Consider the following 20,499-nt stretch of genomic DNA (forward strand, 5'->3'; position numbering starts at 1 on the left):
GGATTACAGGCATGCACTGCTGGGATTATAGGTATGTGCTACCGCACCCAGCTGTAACCACATAATCTTTAAGAACAGGTTCTAATTAGAACTGGTTAGAATGGGCTAAAGTGACCTAGAGTTGTCATGGCAGTGGGGACTTGAATGTGTCATGTTATCCTTCTGTCAGTCAAAAGTCAAGAGGTGGACCTGATAGGAGTCTCTAGAAATTTCCATGGGACTCCCCACAAAACTGGATGGCAGTAGAGGCATGCTGTTTCTCTCTTCTCTGAGAGGACCCATTTTCCCCCTTGAGAGTGTCCCCTTTTTTTCTTTCTTATCCCTTCTAATAAATTCATGCATGCTACTCTGAGTGACACATCTGAAATCTTTCTGGCATGATTGCAAGAATCAGGGTTTTAAGGGGGAGTATCTGTACTGCCTCAGTTTTGCAGAAAGCACCAGACCTGTAATTTCAAAGAAGAATGTGCCATCCACCATATTGTCTTGTCATGATACATTTATAAGGTTCTAGTAGTTTGGACATGGGTTCAGTAGCCAAACTTAAAACTTGCTTAAATAAGAAAGAAGTTGAATATATATCTTATATCTCTATATATCTCTAGGCCAGTGGTTATCACTCAGGGATGATTTAAGGTCACAAGTCAGGATGGGGGAAAGGGAGATGAGGGAATGAAGGGTGGAAGTTCTACTAACCTTTAGTGGTTAGAGGTCTGCAATGATAATGAATAGCTTACAATCCACAACAAAGAAGTATCCAACATAAATATCAATAAAGACACTGTTATGAAACCCTGCTTTAGCCATAAACAGTCCAGGGCTAGTAGGGTGACTTTCCCCATAGTTCATTGTTTCATCTTTTGGCTCTACCATCTCTAGGGGTTTTCTCTCATCTGAATGACTCATCAGTACAGCTCAGCAGCTAGACAGAAAGGGAAAGAGAGGAAGGCAGACTTCTTTCTTTTATGGCATGACTTCATATTTGCATGCATCAGTGTTCACATCTGTTTGTCCTAAAATTGTTTACACAGCTCCCCAAGCTACATAAGGTACTGGGAAATGTAGTTTTATTCTGTGATGCTATGTGCCATGCTAAACCTTTATTATTGTGTAAGAAGGCAGAACAAATTCTGGACAACTAGCTTTACCTGCTACATGTCTATATCTTCTACTGTATGGCATCTCCAGGGTAAACACTGTATCATGTTCATCTCTAGATCATTAGAGTGATAACTAGGACTAGTATTGGAAATTAGGAGTTGTTCAGGAAAGATTTTTTTAAATAAAGGGCTGTTACTCAAAATTAGAAGGGTCATTGAGATTTTCAATTTAAAAATGGTTATTGTTACAGAAATACTTCACTATTTGCTTTCTTCTTGATGGCCAAGTGCTTAAAACAGTTCAACTGCATGAGTTTTATCATTATCTCTATGGCACCAACCTTCCAAATTTTCCCTACATTGAGTGCCATCTTGAAATGCCTTTTTACAGTCATAGCCTAGGACATCTCTTGGGGTTAAAGATAAGGTTATTCTTGGTTCTGGGATAGCTATTTGGATCTCCTAGAGATGTCATTTGGGCCTGTCATAGCTTTCCATTTATTCTCATACCACATTTATTTATTCACTTTTTATGATCAATTATTTAATTTCTTTCTTTTAAAATATTTTAGTTGTTTATAGACCTTTATTTTATTTACTTATTTATATGCGGTGCTGAGAATCGAACCCAGTACCTCACATGTGGTAGGCAAGCTCTCTACTGCTGAGCTGCAATTACAACCCCAATTATTTAATTTATTATAATTCCACAAGTAAGAGACATCTTGGGAACTGGGGAGAAGAAACTAGAGAGAAAAGGCAGCTAATTTAGCCTGGGCTTTTCTTATACCATCACAAAGTTTCCCTCAGAGGGGAAGAGATTGCTGGTGGGTTCTACTTTGCCTGTAGGTTTTCTCTAAGTTGAGCACATAATAAAAAGACTGCTCTCTTTGAAGTTCTTCCTAACTTTACCACTTACTTCTCAGCCAATCCCTTTGTGTCCACCACTTTGTAGAGTAACCACCAAAATGGAAATTTGTAAAATGGTTCCCAGTGAATTGATTACTGTCCAACTATTTCCTTTATGAGGGCAAATGATGGAAAGTGAAGCATGTTAAAATGAAAAAGACCCTGGTATCTAGGCTCTAGTCTTGAGAGTGAACATTGTGATCTTAGATATGTCATTTTCATTCTCTGTACTTTTGTTTCTACAGATGTGTACAACGTGGAAGGTTCGGTTGGAAATCCCTGGAAGGGCTTCTGATTTTATTACTCCCTTACATTAGTGAAGCATTTTTACATGCATAATCTAATGGTTTTGAATTTGGGGTCTGGCATCAAACATATCTGAGTATGCATCTGGTCTCACCACTTCCTAGCTATATGATGTAGGGTCAGTTATTTATTCTTCCTCTGCTTTAGTTTCTATTGGCCAGCAGCCTGTGGAAAAGGAATAAGGTGAGGGAAGTAGAATTCGGATCCTATCAATCTAGCTGGGGTCAGTGGAGGTGTGAGGATGGGGGAGAGGACACTAAAGGGGTCCCCTGGATTTTCTTTCCAGTTTTCCTTGGAGGATAGGCAGAGGGCAGTTCAATTACAGTGTCAGCTCGTGCTTAACCCTATTTACCCAGAAGGTTTTGTGGATATTTCACTCTACTTCTTTTTCCATATGTACCCCAAGTCTCTGCCTTCATGGAGAAAAGAGGGGAATGAAAAGTTAAAAAAATATGGCTTCCACATTCCAGCATTCACTCTGTGCCTCTGTATTAACCTAGGGAAAGGTGAATGACCACTATGAACCTCAGTTTCATCCTTTTTTACACAAGATCTCCACTCAATTGTAGTTCCCATACCCATCTGCCTCACACTTCCTAGCACTCTAAAAATCTGTATTTCAGTAATTCAGCCTCCAAGCAACCTCAGCAGCATCTGACTCTGAAGGCTGACGCCCACCTAGCTCCAGAACTCTCCTTTGTAGCATACTCTAGCTGAAGTCTGTGTTTCTTGTCCTTCATGAAAGAAGCCCCCACACTCCTTGGGATCAGGCCCCACTTATCAGTCAAAGGAAAGTCATACTGGGGGAGGGTCTGGTGAGTTCTTCATAGGAGAGAAGGGAAACCTCGCCTCATGTCTTGCTCGCTCCCTAAGTCAGAGCAGCTTTCATATCTAGGGCCCTCACTCAATTCTGTACTCCCTCCCTGCTGGCTGCACTAGTCTCCTCTGACTTAACAGGAAGCCTTCCTTCCCCCAGGTTCCCCTCAGGCATGTCCCACCCCCCTTCCCGGTCTTGAGACAGGCTGTCTGAACTTCCTCCCTACGGACACTCTGTGCTGCCTTCTCTCAACTTTTTCCAGCAGAAAGTTGGGAGCTCCTCAGAGCTGAGCAGCACCTGTAGTGTTGCCATTTGCAGGGAGAGGCGCCGGAGGACCCCAACAGCTCACCCTCCATCAAAGGTTATCAGGGAACTGGGAGCCTGGGCGGAGGTAGGGGAAGGCAGAGAGAAAGAGTCCTTGTCTAGATTTCCTAGTCTGTGCTTAACTCAGAACAGCTGGGTATCTTTAGAGGCCCTTGGAGGGGTTCAGAGTTGTTGGGAAGAAACTAGCCAGGAACTGAAAATTCAGGTATGGGGGAGAAGCAGTAGAGCCAGAGTTCAGAGGTGAGAAGTGAGAGGGCACACTCTTGATTGCCGCACCCTGCCTTTTTCTCGGACCAAGGAAGGAGACAACATAGGAGGGAGCAAGAGCACCACTCTGCCCTCACTCAGCATTCTAGGATGCTTGTGAGGTGCCATGGTTCCCTGGCCTTCTGCTTCCTGCTTGTCCTGCTTGAAACTCCAGGTAAGTGACGTGGTGCCTTTCAGCTGCCTGGGCATCCATGTTTCCTGCTGGATCTCCAACCCAAAAGCTCAACACAGAGAGATTAGGGGCACTGGAGAGAGAATGAAGAATCTTCACTGATTTGTGGCTTGCTAGACAGACCTCCTAGCCCAGTTCTGCAGATAATTATGGCTGGAAGGTATCAGTCAGGGGTGAAAGAGTGAAGCAAAGGATCCAGAGTGGGCAACTGAGTGTCCCTGGAGTGAGTGTGGCCAGGTTTGTACCCAAATTTTCCACATGGAATGTTTGGTAGTTGTTAGCTTGCTTCCTTCTCAGGGAATACACACTGTGTGAGACATCAAAACAAAAATTTTTCTCTGGTGAGGATTTCTTCATTTTTTCCCCAAGCTTTACGTTTCCCTTCTATATTATCTGGCCTTAACTCCAAAGCCAAGAATGAACTTTCCACAGAACTTCTAGGTTGTGTGTGAACTATATGCCTAAAAGTTTAGAAAACAGAATAATTAAAGGTAAAAAGACATATGTGCACTCTTGCATTGACTTTTGGAAAGTGTAACTAGGAAAAGAAAGGGGAAAAGAAGATAGTCTGAATTGTCAAGATTTAATTTGGTTACTTTTTTGGATAGTTATTTTAGATGTGTTGCTGTTTACAACTGTCAAGGGCATTCTGCTCCCAATGTGTTTTAAATTATACTAAAAACCTTAGAAAAAGAAAAGCAAAGCCCTTAGTAAAAGCAGGCACTAGCTTTTGATTCATTCATTGTCCTCTTCTCTGTAAAGGAGAGGCAAGTGAATCCACCCTCCAGAATGTGGTGTCTGTCATACCATTCCCAGCCATGGGTATGCTCAAAGCTCCTCAGGGTCAAATACTTAAAGATACCAGCAGGGATATAAGGGATATAATACTCTTTCTGTCCCTGCCTTTGCTGAAGGTTGGAGATGGCTTGCTGTGCTGCCTTTATAGTTCTCCAGACAGACAAGGCATTCAGAAAAATCTCAGATCCAAGCTTTCCATCTATAGGCTCTCAGCCAGTTCCTGCAATGGGATAGACTAGTCAGTGGGCAGTAGTAGACACAACTGGAAAATGTGGATAGCTTATCTTTTATTTCCTACTTGCATTTTCCTTCAGCACTGAGTTTTCTTTTGTTGGACTTTCATTGCTTTCTCTCACCCTTTCTAGCCTTACATCAGGAGTCAGAATCTGGTATTGTCAGTATGTGTCCTTGATTGAATTATTTTAACTCTTTGAACATCTAAAGATTCTTTGAGGTAATTAATTACAACATAATGGTAAGTTATGTTAGTTATTAAACAAAACTTTTTATCTTGTAGAATGGGAAGAGTAGTGGTTGTTTGAAAAACTGGTCTTTCCTTTTAGCTGTGCTGCAAATTCACTGTGTGTCTTCTGTTCTCTAGGCCTTGGTTTTTAATTAGAAAAACAGAGGTGCATACTTTTATTTGGCTTCCATCTTCATTGTCAGGAGAACAAAGAGCAAACAAAGTAAAGTAAATATTGGTAGGAAATAGATAAAATGTTCAGTGTTTTAAAGATGGAAAGAGAATATTTTTCTGCCAGAATTGGGTAAAAAATTTCCCAGCTAAAAGAATGGTTTCCCTGGGTACTAAGGAAACTTATGGGTAAAACTTTAGAACCTATGAAAACAGTTCCTAGGGATGCCACACATCTAGAGAGGGTGATTGTAGTCTTATCTTTGAAAAAGAAGGAAAAAAATACCTGTTGAAGGCTATCCTTTGGAATAAAATGTAGACACATTGATTTTGAAAGCTTTTAGAGGAGGAATCCGTAATCATTAGAACTTGTGTTGGTTTCCTGTGGATAGGACTTGCCATAATAGCTCAGTTTCTTTTAAAAATGTGATTTATATTGTCTAAACAAAAGGGAATCCTGGAAACATAGATTTTTGGGGCTGCTGAAGACATTGGGTAGTTAATTTTCCTATCTTTCTTGGAAGGATGGAGAAATTTGGAGATTGGATTTAGGAGAATTTGCAAATGTTTGGAATGATGTCTGATTAGAGGTTACACAAACCATAGAATTGTCTGATTAGAGGGTACACAAGCCATAAGATTTTAAAACAGAGTGTCTCGAGGACAACATCTAAAGAAGAAAAATACAGTTTGATTTTGGCCTCATTCTCTTCCATATTTTTATGCTACATATGAGAATTATATCAATTATACTAATAAGCAAATATTCAAACTAAAATTAGAAAGGAAATAGAGTCAATTACATAATTAGGACACAAAAGAGCAATATGAATTTTAATAAGCTCAAATGTAAACACTTAACTTTGGGAACACCCTGTCCAAAAAAAAAAAAAAAAATACAAAGGGTAAATTATTCTTTAAAGACAGAATGAGGAAGACATGGCCTATAGACATGAGGGTTTGAAAAGTTATTTTGGGGGGTTTATTTTGAATTTATATCATTGTTTGTGCTGAATTTATAGGCAGGTAACACATTTTTAGTTTAGATTAACTGAATAGTGTCTGAACTATTAGTTGCACTTTTTTCTTCATTGGTCAGCCTATCTTGTCATACTGTAGTCTGTTTTGGGTCTCACATTTTTCTGTGGGACACTGACAGACTACAGTGTTTAAAGAAGAGATTAAACAGGATGGAGAGTATTCTTGGTAAGTTGTTTTATAAGGAACAAAGGATATTCATATATTTAGCTAGAAAAAAAAATGTCCAAGGAGATGAATTGTAAAGGGAGTTTGAAATTTGTCTACAAGTACCTAAAGGGTTTTTTCACATGCAAGAATATTCTGACCATTTTGGCTGCACCAAATTAAATGGGCTGACTTGGAGATCACTGGGATTATTCAGAAAGAGCACAAATTTTACAATGCACGAAGTTCCTATATCTTCCCTGTGATAATCCTCAGGATATTTAAATATATCTCATTACTGTAGACTAATCTATCCTAGGCCCTTCAATTCTTCTCATATGACATGATTCTGAATATTCTCTGTAACAATCATCTTCTCTTGATATAATTTTATTTAATTATGGCTCAATGAAATTTAGAGGACAAGAGACCTCATTCAAGAAAAAATCTTATATTCTTATTGTCTGGTCAAACTATGAGTCAATATTAGGTTCTTTAACTATGATGGGGAAGAGTAAAGGTGGAAGCTATTGTGGGAGCAGAGATGAAGATCAGTGTGATCTCAAATAGATTTTATATTAGCAAGGATTCTATGATTCTATAAAGTATCAACTGCTCAATATACATAGAGTTTACTAAGGATTGAGGGAAGAAAAGAAGTTAATAAATAAAATTATCAGGGATCAGTTCAGAACAGTTTGTGGAGCAAAAACTTGTGGAACCTATAGATATTATGTACCATCAGGTACCAATTCAAAAGGTACCAATTCAAAAGGCCAAGACAAAAGTTAGCTGGTTCTCAAAGGTAAGTGCTTTCCTCAGGATGATAGGAAGAAACATCTGATTTATGGTGGTTTTGATAAAGGTTTCTAATTGGAAACTTTCAAAAAATCAAACACTTTTCTTTACTGAAACTAAGGAGCTTCTTACCAGAATGGGAAAATGATGTAATCTTCAACATTCAGCTGAAATTAAGTTATTGAACTTCCTGCCTTTCTGTCAAGGTTACAAAAGGAAAGAATGCTGAATCTCTTCAGGGAATGCAAATTGGGGGCAGGGGCTTGGTGAACTGAATGGTGTAGGGATTCAAGGTTCATTACATATTCCTTGTTTTTGGTGGCCCCAGACTTTCCATTTTGAAGTCTTTTTCCAACTTTGTAGATGTTCCCTCAATTTCTACTGGATTTCCTACTGTTCTTCTTCTGCCTCTCTGTAACATGAAGATATGCATTTGGCCAGAGGCATGCAGCAACCATCCACAAATTTAAATTGAAATCCACTTTGGCAGATTGAGCCTGGTGGTTTTGTTATCAGGTTAAAATGTTATATTGTGTATTGCTGAACTCTAGGATTTTAGAGAGGAGAATATAAGAGAAGTCCAGTGAGTTAGGATTTTATGTCTATACCTGAATTTCCTTTGTCCTTCAATCAGATTTACTTTGCTCTTTTCAATTATACATATTAAATTTTGAGAAGTTCATCTGAAATGATGATCAAAGGTCTAAAATGAAAAAGAAAATACTGGATGATCTCAAGGACTTTTTCCATTTCTAAGAGTCCCTAAGTCTCAAACGTTATTCCCAGGGAAGCTGGGATATCCAAGGAGCAGGAAACCTTATGTTATTAATTCTGCCGTTGCCTTTTTTAAAAATATTTTTTTTAGTTGTTGATGGGCCTTTATTTTATTTATTTATATCTGGTCCTGAGAATTGAACTCAGTTCCTCACACATGCTAGGCAAGCACTCCACAACTGAGCCACAACCCCAGCCCCTGCCATTGCCTTTTGTAAGTGTTTAATGTAGTATATTTGAGGGCACCTTCCCTTCAAATAGTAAGGTTCCAATTTATTGGCTTGGTGCCATCACAGTTCTTGTAGCAGTCTAAGAGCCAAACATTTATTCTGGGATACTAGAATTAAATAATTTGGATTTATTTTTCTATTGGCCCACTAGTAGTATCATATAATCAGAGAGAGACAAAGCTGCAAGGTGACCCTTAGAGTAACCATACATCCCCGTTTCTTCAGACTGTTGTCACAGCATGATTGTTAGTAATGTCTCAGTTTGGATGATAAGTTATATTGTCACTTTACTTCCAATATTGTTAGCCTCAAATCCTTGAGTTACAGAAAGGAAAACAGAGGCCTAGAGAGGGAAAGGGATCTACCCAAATTTACATAGCAACTTTATGGAATCTCTGGAAATCTGGCTTGAACCACACACCTGATTCTTAGTATGGTTGGCATTGATCCAATAAAATGAATGTTTACTTTTAATTTGTTTTAAAGAGCTTTTTAATTTGTTTTAAGAAACTCATGCCTCCAGTTCCCTTTGCATATCCCTCAAACCCAGTATGAAAATGTGTTTTCTTTCTGTGTTTTTTTTTCATATTATCAGAACATTGTGAAACAAAGAGCTCTAGGTTTTCTATTTTTAGAATTTCTTAAGTAATTAAACAGGGGAAGAATTTCTTGGTTCTGGTTTTACTGATGAGTCTGGCTATCAGACAGCTCTCTCTCTCTCTCTCTCTCTCTCTCTCTCTCTCTCTCTCTCGCCGTATTTCCTCACCTCTTTGTGGAACCCAGACCCTATTCTGGAGAGATTCCATATATAGCCTTGTAGAATAATTAGACTCTCCTTTGCTAGATGCAAGAGATGCTGAAAAGCATTTAAAACATAATTTCATTATCTTACTCCTCCATCATCATCTAGCCAAGTGGTTGCCTAATTTATGCTTTTACATCATTAGCTTAGGAAATAGCTCATTCCATTGCAGGACAGCAGTATTAGAAACTTCTTCCTTACATGGATTTTATGTCTTATTTTCCAGTTGCTACTATCCACTAGTCCAATGTATGAACCCCCACAATGAGTCATGCAGAATCTAATTGGTTTCATTCCCCCCATAGTATTCTTCCATAGATCTGAATATGGAAGGAAGTTAACATTTCTTAAGTGTCTGCTATATGCTGAACATATTTTATTTTATTACTTTAATCCTCACAATTCTATGAAGGAGGTATTATTATCTGTATCATCATATCAGGAAACTGAGACACAAAATGGCTACATGGCTTGCCCAAAACAGGCTACTTCTAAGTGGCAGAGAAGTAATATGAATGGAAGCAACCAAGCTCTAGAACACACATCCTTAACCACTAGGCTGCACTGTTGCAATCATGTCTCTTGGTCCTCATGGTTACCTTGCTACGCTCCCCTACTTCGTTTTACTTTTTCCTGTTAATGTGCGATTAAGCTTGAAACTCAATTGGATCTCATTCCCTCTACCTCAGATAATTAGCAATGAAGCCTTTTGCAGGTGAATGAGATTTTCAAAGCCAGGGCTGAAAATCTGCTGCAGTAGAAAAAGGGAGGGGTGAGCAGGATGGAAAAGATCTTATCTCTGGGAGGCAAACTTGTGGTTCTTTGTTATTCCCTTGGCTCTTTCCAATCTCAGGACTGCCATTGGTCATAGACATTTCCAAACTTGGCCCCAGTCTGGCTGCCACCTCCAGATAAGAAGGAAATTTATGGATGTTGAATCTATTTTCAGATCCTACTCACTTTAGCTTTGCTTCTCTAGATAGGTTTCCTTAGGTCTTCCTGTGTTCTTTTGTAACTGTGGGAAAGACACTGACAAGGAAGTAAATGGGAATGTTTGCTCAGGTTCAGGAATTGTTTGGTTAAAAAAAGGTCAAGGTATTGTGACCTACAAATACCTAACCAATTTTCTCTCATTGTCTCATCCCCAGTGCTTCTCAGTTTTCTTTTCTTTCCATTATTCTTTCCCTCTTTGCAAAATCTTCCATTCTTCCTTTATCCAGACGGCAATGATGGCACAAATAGCATGGTTTTGGGAATTAGATGACCTAATTCTGGACTTACCCTTGCCATGAACTATAATATGAAAGAGTGTATTTCTCTCTTGGAGTGCCAGTATCATCATCTGTAGAATGGGAGAGTTTGACTAGAGATCATCTTTGAAGTACCATGCTGCTTTGAAGCACTGAGTTCTGCTCTACTTCATTGCCCCTCATCTGTTTCTTTCACTGTCCCCTTACTCTTTATTCTCTTTCTTTCCTCTGATTATATAACATTTTAATAAGAAAATATCACTTATGTTTGAATTGTAACTGGACTTATCCAGAGTCCATGGGTGGAGACAATTTTAAACACTAGTTGAACACAGCAGCATTTTAAGTGTTTCCCTAAAAACTTATCCCCATGGTCAGATTCAGTGAAAGAAAACCATATACAACTCACAGATACTGTTAAGAATTGTTGTCTTACTATCCTCTGAGTGTGCATATATATAATTATATAGATATCATATAAATAAATGGGATAACTTATATATAGTCTTTGAAGAAACAGTATGTGTTATTGGAAATGTATTATTAAATCTGCCATAGTAAACATTTCCTGGGCAAGGTTTAGAATGTCTATGAGTGGTTAGTCAGTTTTCTTTTTTGGTACTGGGGATTGAATCCAAGAGCACTTAACCACTTAGCCACATCCCTAGCCCTATTTAAATATATTTTATTTAGAGACAGGGTATCACTAAGTTGCTTAGGGCCTTTCTAAGTTGCTAAGGCTGGCTTTGAACTCATGATCCTCCTGCCTCAGCCTCCTGAGCCACTTTGATTACATGCATGGGCTCCTGCCTCTGGCTTGGTAGTTATTTTTCATTGCTAGGACAGAATACTTGAGAAAATCAACTTAAAAGATTAAAGATTTATGGGGCTGGGGTTGTGGCTCAGTGGTAGAGCACTTGCCTAGCATGTGTGAGGCACTGGGTTCAATCCTCAGCACAAACATAAAAATAAATTAATAAAATAAATAAAGGTATAAAAAATGATTAAAGATTTATTTTGAATCATAGTTGCAGAGGTTTCAGTCCAAGGTCAGCTGGCTTCATTGGTTTGAGCCTGAGACAAGGCAGAATATCACTGTAGTGAGAGTGTAGCAGAGCAGGCTGTCACCTCATGGCAGCAAGGAAACTGAGAGAGGGAGAGGGAGAGGAGAATTGGTGATGAGAGAGAGAGAGAGAGGAGAGAAAGAGAGAGAGAGAGAAAGGAAGAGGAAGAGCGGAGAGGAGAGATCGGGGATGGGACTGAGGCAAGAAATACTCTTTAAGGACATGCCTCTACTGGTCTACTTCCTCCATGTAGGAAGTTTCTACCACTTCCCAATAGCTCTACCACCTGAGCACTAACACTTAAAAAATGGGAGCCATTGGGGAATACTCCATATCCAAACTATAATAATTAGGAAGTAGTCAGGGATTATTTAAGAAGCTTAGATTTTATATACAGAATAGATGTGTTTGGGGCCAAAATAATTGTGATATTTTATTTTGTTATGGACAAAATGACCTTTGGCATCAGGTATGCTAGATTATAAGAATGTAGAATAGGTAAAAATGAAAAGTGGGATCATGTAAGTAGATATAATATATTTAAAACATGTCCAGAAAATAGAAATTTTTCTTCAGTACAAAATTGTTGGACATATTAATTAGAAATAGATACAACAATATGTGGAACTTTTTCCAGATATGCTGAAGTTGAGTTTATTTTTATTCACATTGTCCTAAAGACTATAACTATAATGATGAAATTAATGAAAATTGCAAGTGATAATATAATGCATCTGTTTGGATCATCTTTACTCTTCAAAAATTCAAGTTTACCATAGGAGATGAGGAGAATTTAGATATTGGACTCCCTAAACTATAGGCTAGAACAATGGACAATCAAAACTGTCATTTAAAAAAAATTAAACTCAATTTTACCTGAAATAAAATATACATTAAATAAAACATACCTATATTCATGCTACAGTTTGATAAATGTTGACAAATGTACATGCCATGTAGCTGCCACCACAATCAAGATATAAAAGATTTTCACTATCTAGAAAGTTTCCTGTGACTCTTTAAAATCAATTCTCTCTGCTACCCCCAGGCATATGCAGCCAGTTATCAACTTTCTGACTCTATAGTTTAGTTTTGCCTGTTTAAGTTTCATATTAATGGAATAATACACTCTATATTTTGTGTCTGGCTCTTTTCACCCAGCAGTATTTTGAGATATATCCATATTGTTTCATGTATTTTTACGTATTTTATTTATTTGTTTTTGATGAGTAGTAGTATAATCTGTGGATATTCCATGGTATGTTTATCTATTTCCTGTTGATGAGCATTTTAGTTGAGAATAAATTTACCATCAACATTTGCATGTGGATGTTTGTTATTTTTTTTTTCTTGAATAGGTACATGGGAATGAATTGCTGCCAACTATAAAAATGGTTGCATATTTTACTTATTTATGAGTTTATTTAAACACCTATTTATATACTTCAGTGACCAATATAGAAAAATCAAATAGTATTCAGTAATTCATAGTATTTACATAACATTATTTTAGAATATTATAAAAAATGAAGGAATTCCCGGGTTTACTAAGGACATTGGCTGACATTTTACTTTCAAAATGTTACATCCTATTTTTGAAATTTAAATCAGTTACAAACATTTGAAATATTGTGATCAAAGCTGCTCTTTCAATGTTTTAAACTCAAATATATATTAACTAATAAAGAAAATTATACATGTGTATGAAGTATGATGTGATATTTTCATCTGTATACATTGCTTAATATTTAAATCAGGTTAAATGTTTCTATCTCCACAAATGTTTACTTATTTCTTTATAGTGAAAACATCTGATATACTTTCTCTTAGTTTTTTGAAATATACAGTACATCATTGATATTCATAATCACTTTACTGTGAAAGAGCACACTAAAATTTCTTACTCCTAGCTAACTATAATTTCATACCCATTGATTAAATTTTCTCCATCCCTTGTTTCTCCACACTCTCTCCAGCCCCTAGCAACTGATATTCTACTCTCAACTTCTATAAGATAAACTTTTAAATTCCTTATGTGAGTGAGCATGCAGTACTTGCCTTACTGTATTTGGTTTCTTTCACTGAATATAATTATACCCAGTTCCATCTGTGATGTCACAAACGGCAGTATTTCATTCTTTCTATGGGTGAATGAAATTATATTGTATATAAGCACCACATTTTCTTTATCCATTCATCAGCAGATGATTGCTTCCTTTCTTGGATATTGTGAATAGTGCTGCAGATGTGTGGGAACACAGATGTCTCTGACATATTGATTTAATTTCCTTCAGATATATATCCATTAGTGGGATTTCTGGATCATATACTACCATTTTATAATCTGACCAGCAAGCGAATGAAAGTTCCAGTTGTTCAAATGTCCTCAACAATACTTTTTGTTGTGTTTGTAATTTTAAAATTCTGGTGGATTTGTGGTGGTACTTCACAGCAGTTTTTATTTGAATTTCTCTGATAATGAGGTTTTTTTTCATGTTCTCATTTGCCTTTTACTACCTTCTATTTTAAAGGCAGTAAATATAATATTTTTCCATATTTGATGGAGTTGATTATCTTATTGAGTTGTAAGAACTTTTTTCTATATTATGGCTATAATTTCTTTGTCATATATGAATTATTAATATTGATCCTACTCTATGACTTGCTTTTATAGTTTGGTAATATTGTCTTTTGACAAGAAGTCTTTATTTAACAATGTTTTCATTCATATTTCATGCTTTTTATTTACTAAGAAATTTTTATGACCCACAATCATGAATATTTTGATGTTTTTCACTTTTAACCCTTACATTTAGGGTTATGCTTATTTTTAGTTAATTTAATTATCTCCATTAATTTGAGGATTGATGATTATTTATTTTACTTATGGATATTTAATTATTTCAGCAGAATTTTGAAAAGACTGTCCTCTCTAATGAATTTTCTTGACATTTAGCATCTTTGAAAATCAATTGACCATATACTTGTGGGTCTATTTCTGGAATCTCTGTTCTCTTCCATTGGTTTATAATACCAGACTGCCTTGATTTAATAACTCTTGAAATCATTTAGTATAAATATTTCAACTTTGTTTTTGTTTTATAAGGTTGTTTTGCATATTCTAGGATTGTTACATTCCTGGGGCTCATATAATTTATTTCCTTTCTCTGGAATTATTGCCCTGTACTCTCTTTTACCTAATGTCTCTAAAAGTAGCTTTATAGCTTTTCTCTAGCTTTCTGGATCTTCATAGTGGAGGGTCAATTCCTATAGTAATTAATCCTCTGTAAGTATATGTTGAAGTACTTAACTGTTTTCTTAGAATCAGAGAAATATAGAAAAAACATTCCCTAGATAATAAAAAGGGAATGACTCTATTAAGATTTTTACCAGCCAAACCATAATGCCTGGAACAAAGTATATTCTTAATAAAGAAGCTAATTCAATATATATATATATATATATATAATCACTCAGACTTCTTCCACAGATGGAGCAATTTGTGGCTTAAAGTGAAGAATCAATTTGTTCAATGTTATGCAGTTACTGGTAAAGTTGGAATTGGAAGAACGTAGGCCCCCTGACTTAATTCTTTCTACTAGATGGATATTATGTAAATAACTGAGCAATTAAATCATTATATATTTTATTAAAAATTATGTACCTATAAATCAGGTTATTATAGCTGCAAATGGATCCATTTTATTTCTGTACACATAATTAATAAACTTGCATCTTCCGAATATGCATTGTATACAAGTCACTATGCTTTAAGTGCGCATAACATAATCACTTCATCATTTCTGGATTTTAATATATATATTTTTTTGGTTTGGGAGGAATGAGGAGATGAGAAAACCTGTTCACATTTATCGTTCTGACTGGATCTTTATAATTTCTGTAGACAGAGCTTTTTCTCCAGTTTTGTGTAGGGTATAAAGGCAATTTCTATCCTTGCATCACTAGTATTCTGAAATTTGATGTGCAGGCAGCATTCTGGAACTAATTTAGTACAGTGGAACACAAAGTGGCCTGAGAGTTAGGATACTGTTTTCTAGGTATGACTGTTGCTCATTTGTTTTTATTTCAGAGCCTAGAGAAAGGAAGTAAGTTATTTTGCCCACATTTATATTCTAGTATTAAGAAGGAAGACTTGGCTGTTTTCAAGCTTGGACAGAACATAATTCTGTCATGGGAGAAGAGGTAACTCCAGGGAAAGTGTTCCAAGGAGTTCCCAGGGAGAGGCTGGGTAGAATTCGACTCAGGAAAAGTAGAAAACAATTTCAACACATCAGTAAAGGCACAGAAATTTATTCAGGAAAACAAGGAATATAAATTCAGGGAAGAATGTAGGTCATCTCAAGAGGGACAGATGAATTTTGGGGGTTCTTGACTCCTTTAAAGTAAATGGTGAGGAGCAGATATGAGAGTTTGCAGGGATGAAGTGAATCTGCTGATCTCAAGATGGTTTATGGTCATTCTCAGGATCTTTAGGCTAATGTTGTCTCCATTATCTAACTGGTAGATAATACTGGAAAGTCCTCTAAATTAAAGCTGTCTTAATATGTTGTGTCTCTTATAATTTATTTATTTGTGGGCTAATTAACAGTGTACAAGGGGATTTAAAGATTTTCCAGAAATTTGGGAATGGCAGTCCTGGAAGAGAGCCTGGCTTTGGGATAGAGCCTGGCTTAGGGAGTGACAGGTCCGGAAAAGTTTACAGAACTTCTGAATTAAATTTTTAATTTTTTTCTTGTTCTTCTTTTGTGTCTCCTTTCTACCTAATTTCTCTGATCCTACCTCAATTCTGGCATTCTAAGAAGTGAGATGAATTACATTGAGGTTTATCATTGGTTTGGAACCCATCATTCTCATGTCTTTGAGAAGTGTTGCTTCCTTTGATCCCATAATACAGGGCTAACTGAACTATTGCTTTCCTTTTTAACTCAATATCAGTAATAGTCAAAGAGCATGAATTTGTAGGTCCTGGAGATCTGGGGACCGGGTGGTCAGCTTAAAATGCTTTTAATTTTTTTCTATCAAAGTATAACATGTACAGAAAAGCATACACAGAGATCGTAAAGTATTCAACTTGATATGTTTTCAAAAATTAAACACACCTTTATAACCAGCACCTATGTCAAGAAACAACATTATCAGCATCCTAGGAATGGCCCTTCTATACTCCATCAAAATAATTCTCCCATATATAACTATTCACCTTTTTTCTAATAACATGGAATAATTTCATTTTTGTATTTTACATAAATTGAGTGATAACCAATATATATTTTTAGTGTCTTTCTTCTTGGCAGTGAATCCAAATTGTCATGGACAGTTATAGTTCTGTACTTCTTATTTCTATATAGTGTTACAATGTATTTAAAAACCAAAACTTGAAATGTATCTATTTTTGCAATGTATTGATATAGACAAAAATTGCTTGCTTCACAAATAGTTTTCCAAATTCTCATCCACATACTAGTCATAAAATTTCTCTATTTTCACAAAAAAGAGAAAAAAAGCAAGATTGATTTGACTTCAAGATCAAATCTAAATTCCTTAAGATCTTTCCTCAGATGCTTTTGACATTAAAGACTAAAAATCTGCTGATGATGCTTATGCATACATAATTAAAAAAAATGTTTTATTTTAAATTTAATTTTTGCCTTCTTTTCACCTTTTCACATCAAGTTCCAAAAATGGCATTCTATGTATGGCATGAGTGTGCCAGATTGAGAGGCATAAACCTGAATGATATTGATTTTTAACTTTAGAGATAAAGAGGAAGAGGAAATAAAGAGAAACGGAATTTCAAGTTACTTGTCTGTCACAGAAAAAAATCAGTTATCTGGCTCAGGTTGTTTTTTTTCTTTTTTAACCAAATCCATTTTTTTATCTTAACCCACAGATAATGATGAACCTTGCCAAAGATCTGGACCCAGGAAATTTATGTCTTGATTGATGTTCAAGTTATTTTTTTTTAATCCTCATTTTTCTTTGGGTAGAAGTGGAATACAAGACTAGTAACTACCAACTGTTTAGTTCTTTATCGTTTACATAGCACTCCTCATGACCATTCTAAGAGGGAGGGTAATTATACTTTGTCTTTAATTCTATTTTACATAAGAAGAAACAGAGTTAAGAGATTTAGTGCTTTATTTTCCTAGGATGATATATCTGGAAGTACTAGTGTTAGAGCTTAAAACCTGAGGATATGAATACAAAGCTCAACTTTCACCAGAAAACCACATTTGCTTCTCTTAGTTTCAAACATTATTATGATATACAATGATTACTCAGATTATGTGCTTCAAGATTGAATACAAATCACATGTTTACAATTGATTCTTAATCTTGCCTTCCTTACTTTACCCTGTATACTACAACCATATTAATAATCTGGAATCATGTCACTTCTTATATCAAGAGCCACAAATGGTTCCTCACTGACTTCAGGATCAAATCCAAATTCCTTAAGATCTTTCCTCAGATGCTTTTGACAATCAAGAATCTCCTTCCAACCTTACTTCCATAACATATGGGAGATCAAGATAGGGAGAGATTTCTCAGGGCAGTAATATATAAATTAATTACCTTGTCTTGTTGACAAAATTGGACATCTGGATCTCCTACATTAGTCTCTTCCTCTCCCTGGGGAAATGTGGATCACATTGACTTTTATATATTGACTTTGGTAAGGTTGTTGGTTTGTCATATCCATGTGGTCTCAGGATAATAATTACCTCAGATTAATTATTCAGTTACCCTGGTCCTCAATTTCTTGAATCATAATAGAAGAAAAGGCAATTTCGGCATCCTGTGTGATTAGTCCTTTCTTCCTTCACAATGCACTTTAACTATCAGGGCAGCATGGGTCAAGAGGAATGGGAAATGAAGAGATTGTGACCTAGCGGGATTTCCTCAAGAATCATGACAGGCAGTATATGAAATGCTTTGATTTCCTCACTGGCAGACTTTATTGTTATTGACTCCAGGAGTATGATGTGATAGCAATGGAAAGTCTGGATATATTTGGATCGGTTAATGTTCTGTGTTAAAAGTTAGGAAGAGAAAGAGAAGCCCAACTCTGTGGTCTTAAGAATTAGAGAGTATTTTTTGCCTCTACAGAGAAAGAAATGATGTTCTTGCTAAGCTGCTTCCATTGCATCTAGTGATAGTATCTGTACAGTGAGAGGCTTCCACCTGCCAGTGACCTTACTCAGTGTGGGCCCTTGATGTCTTATGCCTAAGTGATTTCATAAATCACTCTTCACATATGAAAAATATTCTAGTCTGGTCTGTAACAGCAATAGTAGGATACAAAGAAAAATACCCAAGTTGGTACCAAAGAAATTCCTTATAGACCTGAGAAGAGATTAACATTGAATATTCGTGGAATTGCAGAACAACAAGATGTAGTGGCTTTAAGGGGCTTTAAAGATCTTCTAAAAGTGTAATTTTCAATAGAAAAATAGGAAATTGGACATGGCTTTTCTGAGTCCTCCCTTCAAACTAAGTAATTGTAAACCTTTGACCCTATTTCTCATATGACACGACTTCAAGTTCCCATCTAGTATTTGTACTTCAGGATTTTGGAGCAAGAGACAAGATAGACCTGAGATGACAGTCCTGACATTGCTCTTTATTAACTGTAATAACATAGGTAAAATCTGTTCTTCTAATTTGAAAAAGAATGGGGAGGTCATAATATCTGTGTCATAGGCTTGCTATAAGGATTAAGTGAGATAGATGGAATAAGCCTAAGGCATATCAAGAGACTAATAAAATTGAGGTTCCCCATCATTATGATGATACTCTCAAACTGTTTTTATTAAATATTTATTTTTTAGGTGTATTTATTTTTTAGGTGTAGTTGGACACATGCCTTTACTTTATTTATTTTTATGTGGTGCTGAGGATTGAACCCAGGGCCTTGCATGTGCTAGGCGAGCACACTACCACTGAGCTACAACCCAGACCCTCTACTTTTTAAAAAAAATTCCTTTTTGCTCTCTATTTGTACCATTCTTTATCATCAACAAAACTTGTGGTGGGATTTGAAGAGCTTCAGAGAGACTCATCCCTTCCTTTCTGTAAAACTCTTTTATCACTGACACCTGAAATATTAACTATTAGGAAGGTCTTCCTTTTTGTTAAAAAACTGTGGTTCTTATTTGGGTAAATCCTTTCATGAGAGACATTGAGGCATAAAAGACAAAAAAGAATGTATATTTAAGATATACAACCTGATGTTTTGATGTATATATTTTTCAAATAATTACCACACTAAATGGATTAACCCATGTATCTTTACACATAATTATCATTTTTGTTGTGAGAACATGTCAGATCTACTCTGATAGCAATTTTTAAATGTAAAATATATTTTATAGAGTCATCATTCTGTGCAACAGACCCATAGAATTTATTTCTCTCATTTGACAGAAACTCTTTACTCTTTGACCAACATTTCTTTTCATTACCCTTGCCATTGACCACTGTTCTGTTTTCTGCCCCTGAAAGTTCAAATTTTGTAGATTTTATATATAGTTGCGATCATGCAGTATCTATCTTTATATATGTGACTTATATCACATAATATAACATCCTCCAGTTTTACTTTTATTGTTGCAAATGACAGGTTTTCCTTCTTTTTAAAGCTGAATCATATTCCAGTGTCTTTATCCATTTATCTATTGATGGACACAGGTTGATTTCATATCTTGGCAATTGTGAAAAATATTGCACTAGAAGAACTTATAATCAGTTTGTCAATTCTATAGAGCATCCTGCTGGGGATTTGACTGGAACTGCACTTATATTATAAATACCTCAGGAGGAATTATAAATTAATAGTAATGAATGTTTTAATATGGAACAAAGAATGTATCTTCATTTATACATGTTAGTATTTTAGGTCTTTCAGTAAAATATAAAACAGATTTTTTCTTTATAATTTCACACATACATTTGCTTTATTCATGGGAATTTAATCATTTTTGTACCTATTATGGAAAATATATTTTCCCTAGTTGTAGTATCTAGTTTTTTTTTTTTTTGGAAAGT

General features: G+C 36.0%; 1 protein-coding gene across 5 annotated transcripts in view; it reads left to right on the forward strand.

Annotated features, from left to right (window-relative positions):
- The first annotated feature begins 3,349 nt into the window (after positions 1 to 3,349).
- Positions 3,350 to 20,499, forward strand: part of LOC114093112 (vascular endothelial growth factor receptor kdr-like) — a 295,863-nt gene continuing 278,713 nt past the window's right edge. For 3 of the 5 annotated variants that reach the window (XM_071606114.1, XM_071606116.1, XM_071606118.1), the window contains exon 1: positions 3,350 to 3,877. In XM_071606114.1, coding sequence (XP_071462215.1) covers positions 3,814 to 3,877 — 64 coding nt within the window. In that variant the 5' untranslated portion in view covers positions 3,350 to 3,813. Of the gene's footprint in view, positions 3,878 to 4,061; positions 4,133 to 20,499 lie in introns of those variants that run through there. The other 2 variants (XM_071606115.1, XM_071606117.1) reach the window with 2 other exon arrangements.

The sequence above is a fragment of the Marmota flaviventris genome, chromosome X (genome assembly GCF_047511675.1).
Source record: "Marmota flaviventris isolate mMarFla1 chromosome X, mMarFla1.hap1, whole genome shotgun sequence".
NCBI lineage: Eukaryota > Metazoa > Chordata > Mammalia > Rodentia > Sciuridae > Marmota > Marmota flaviventris.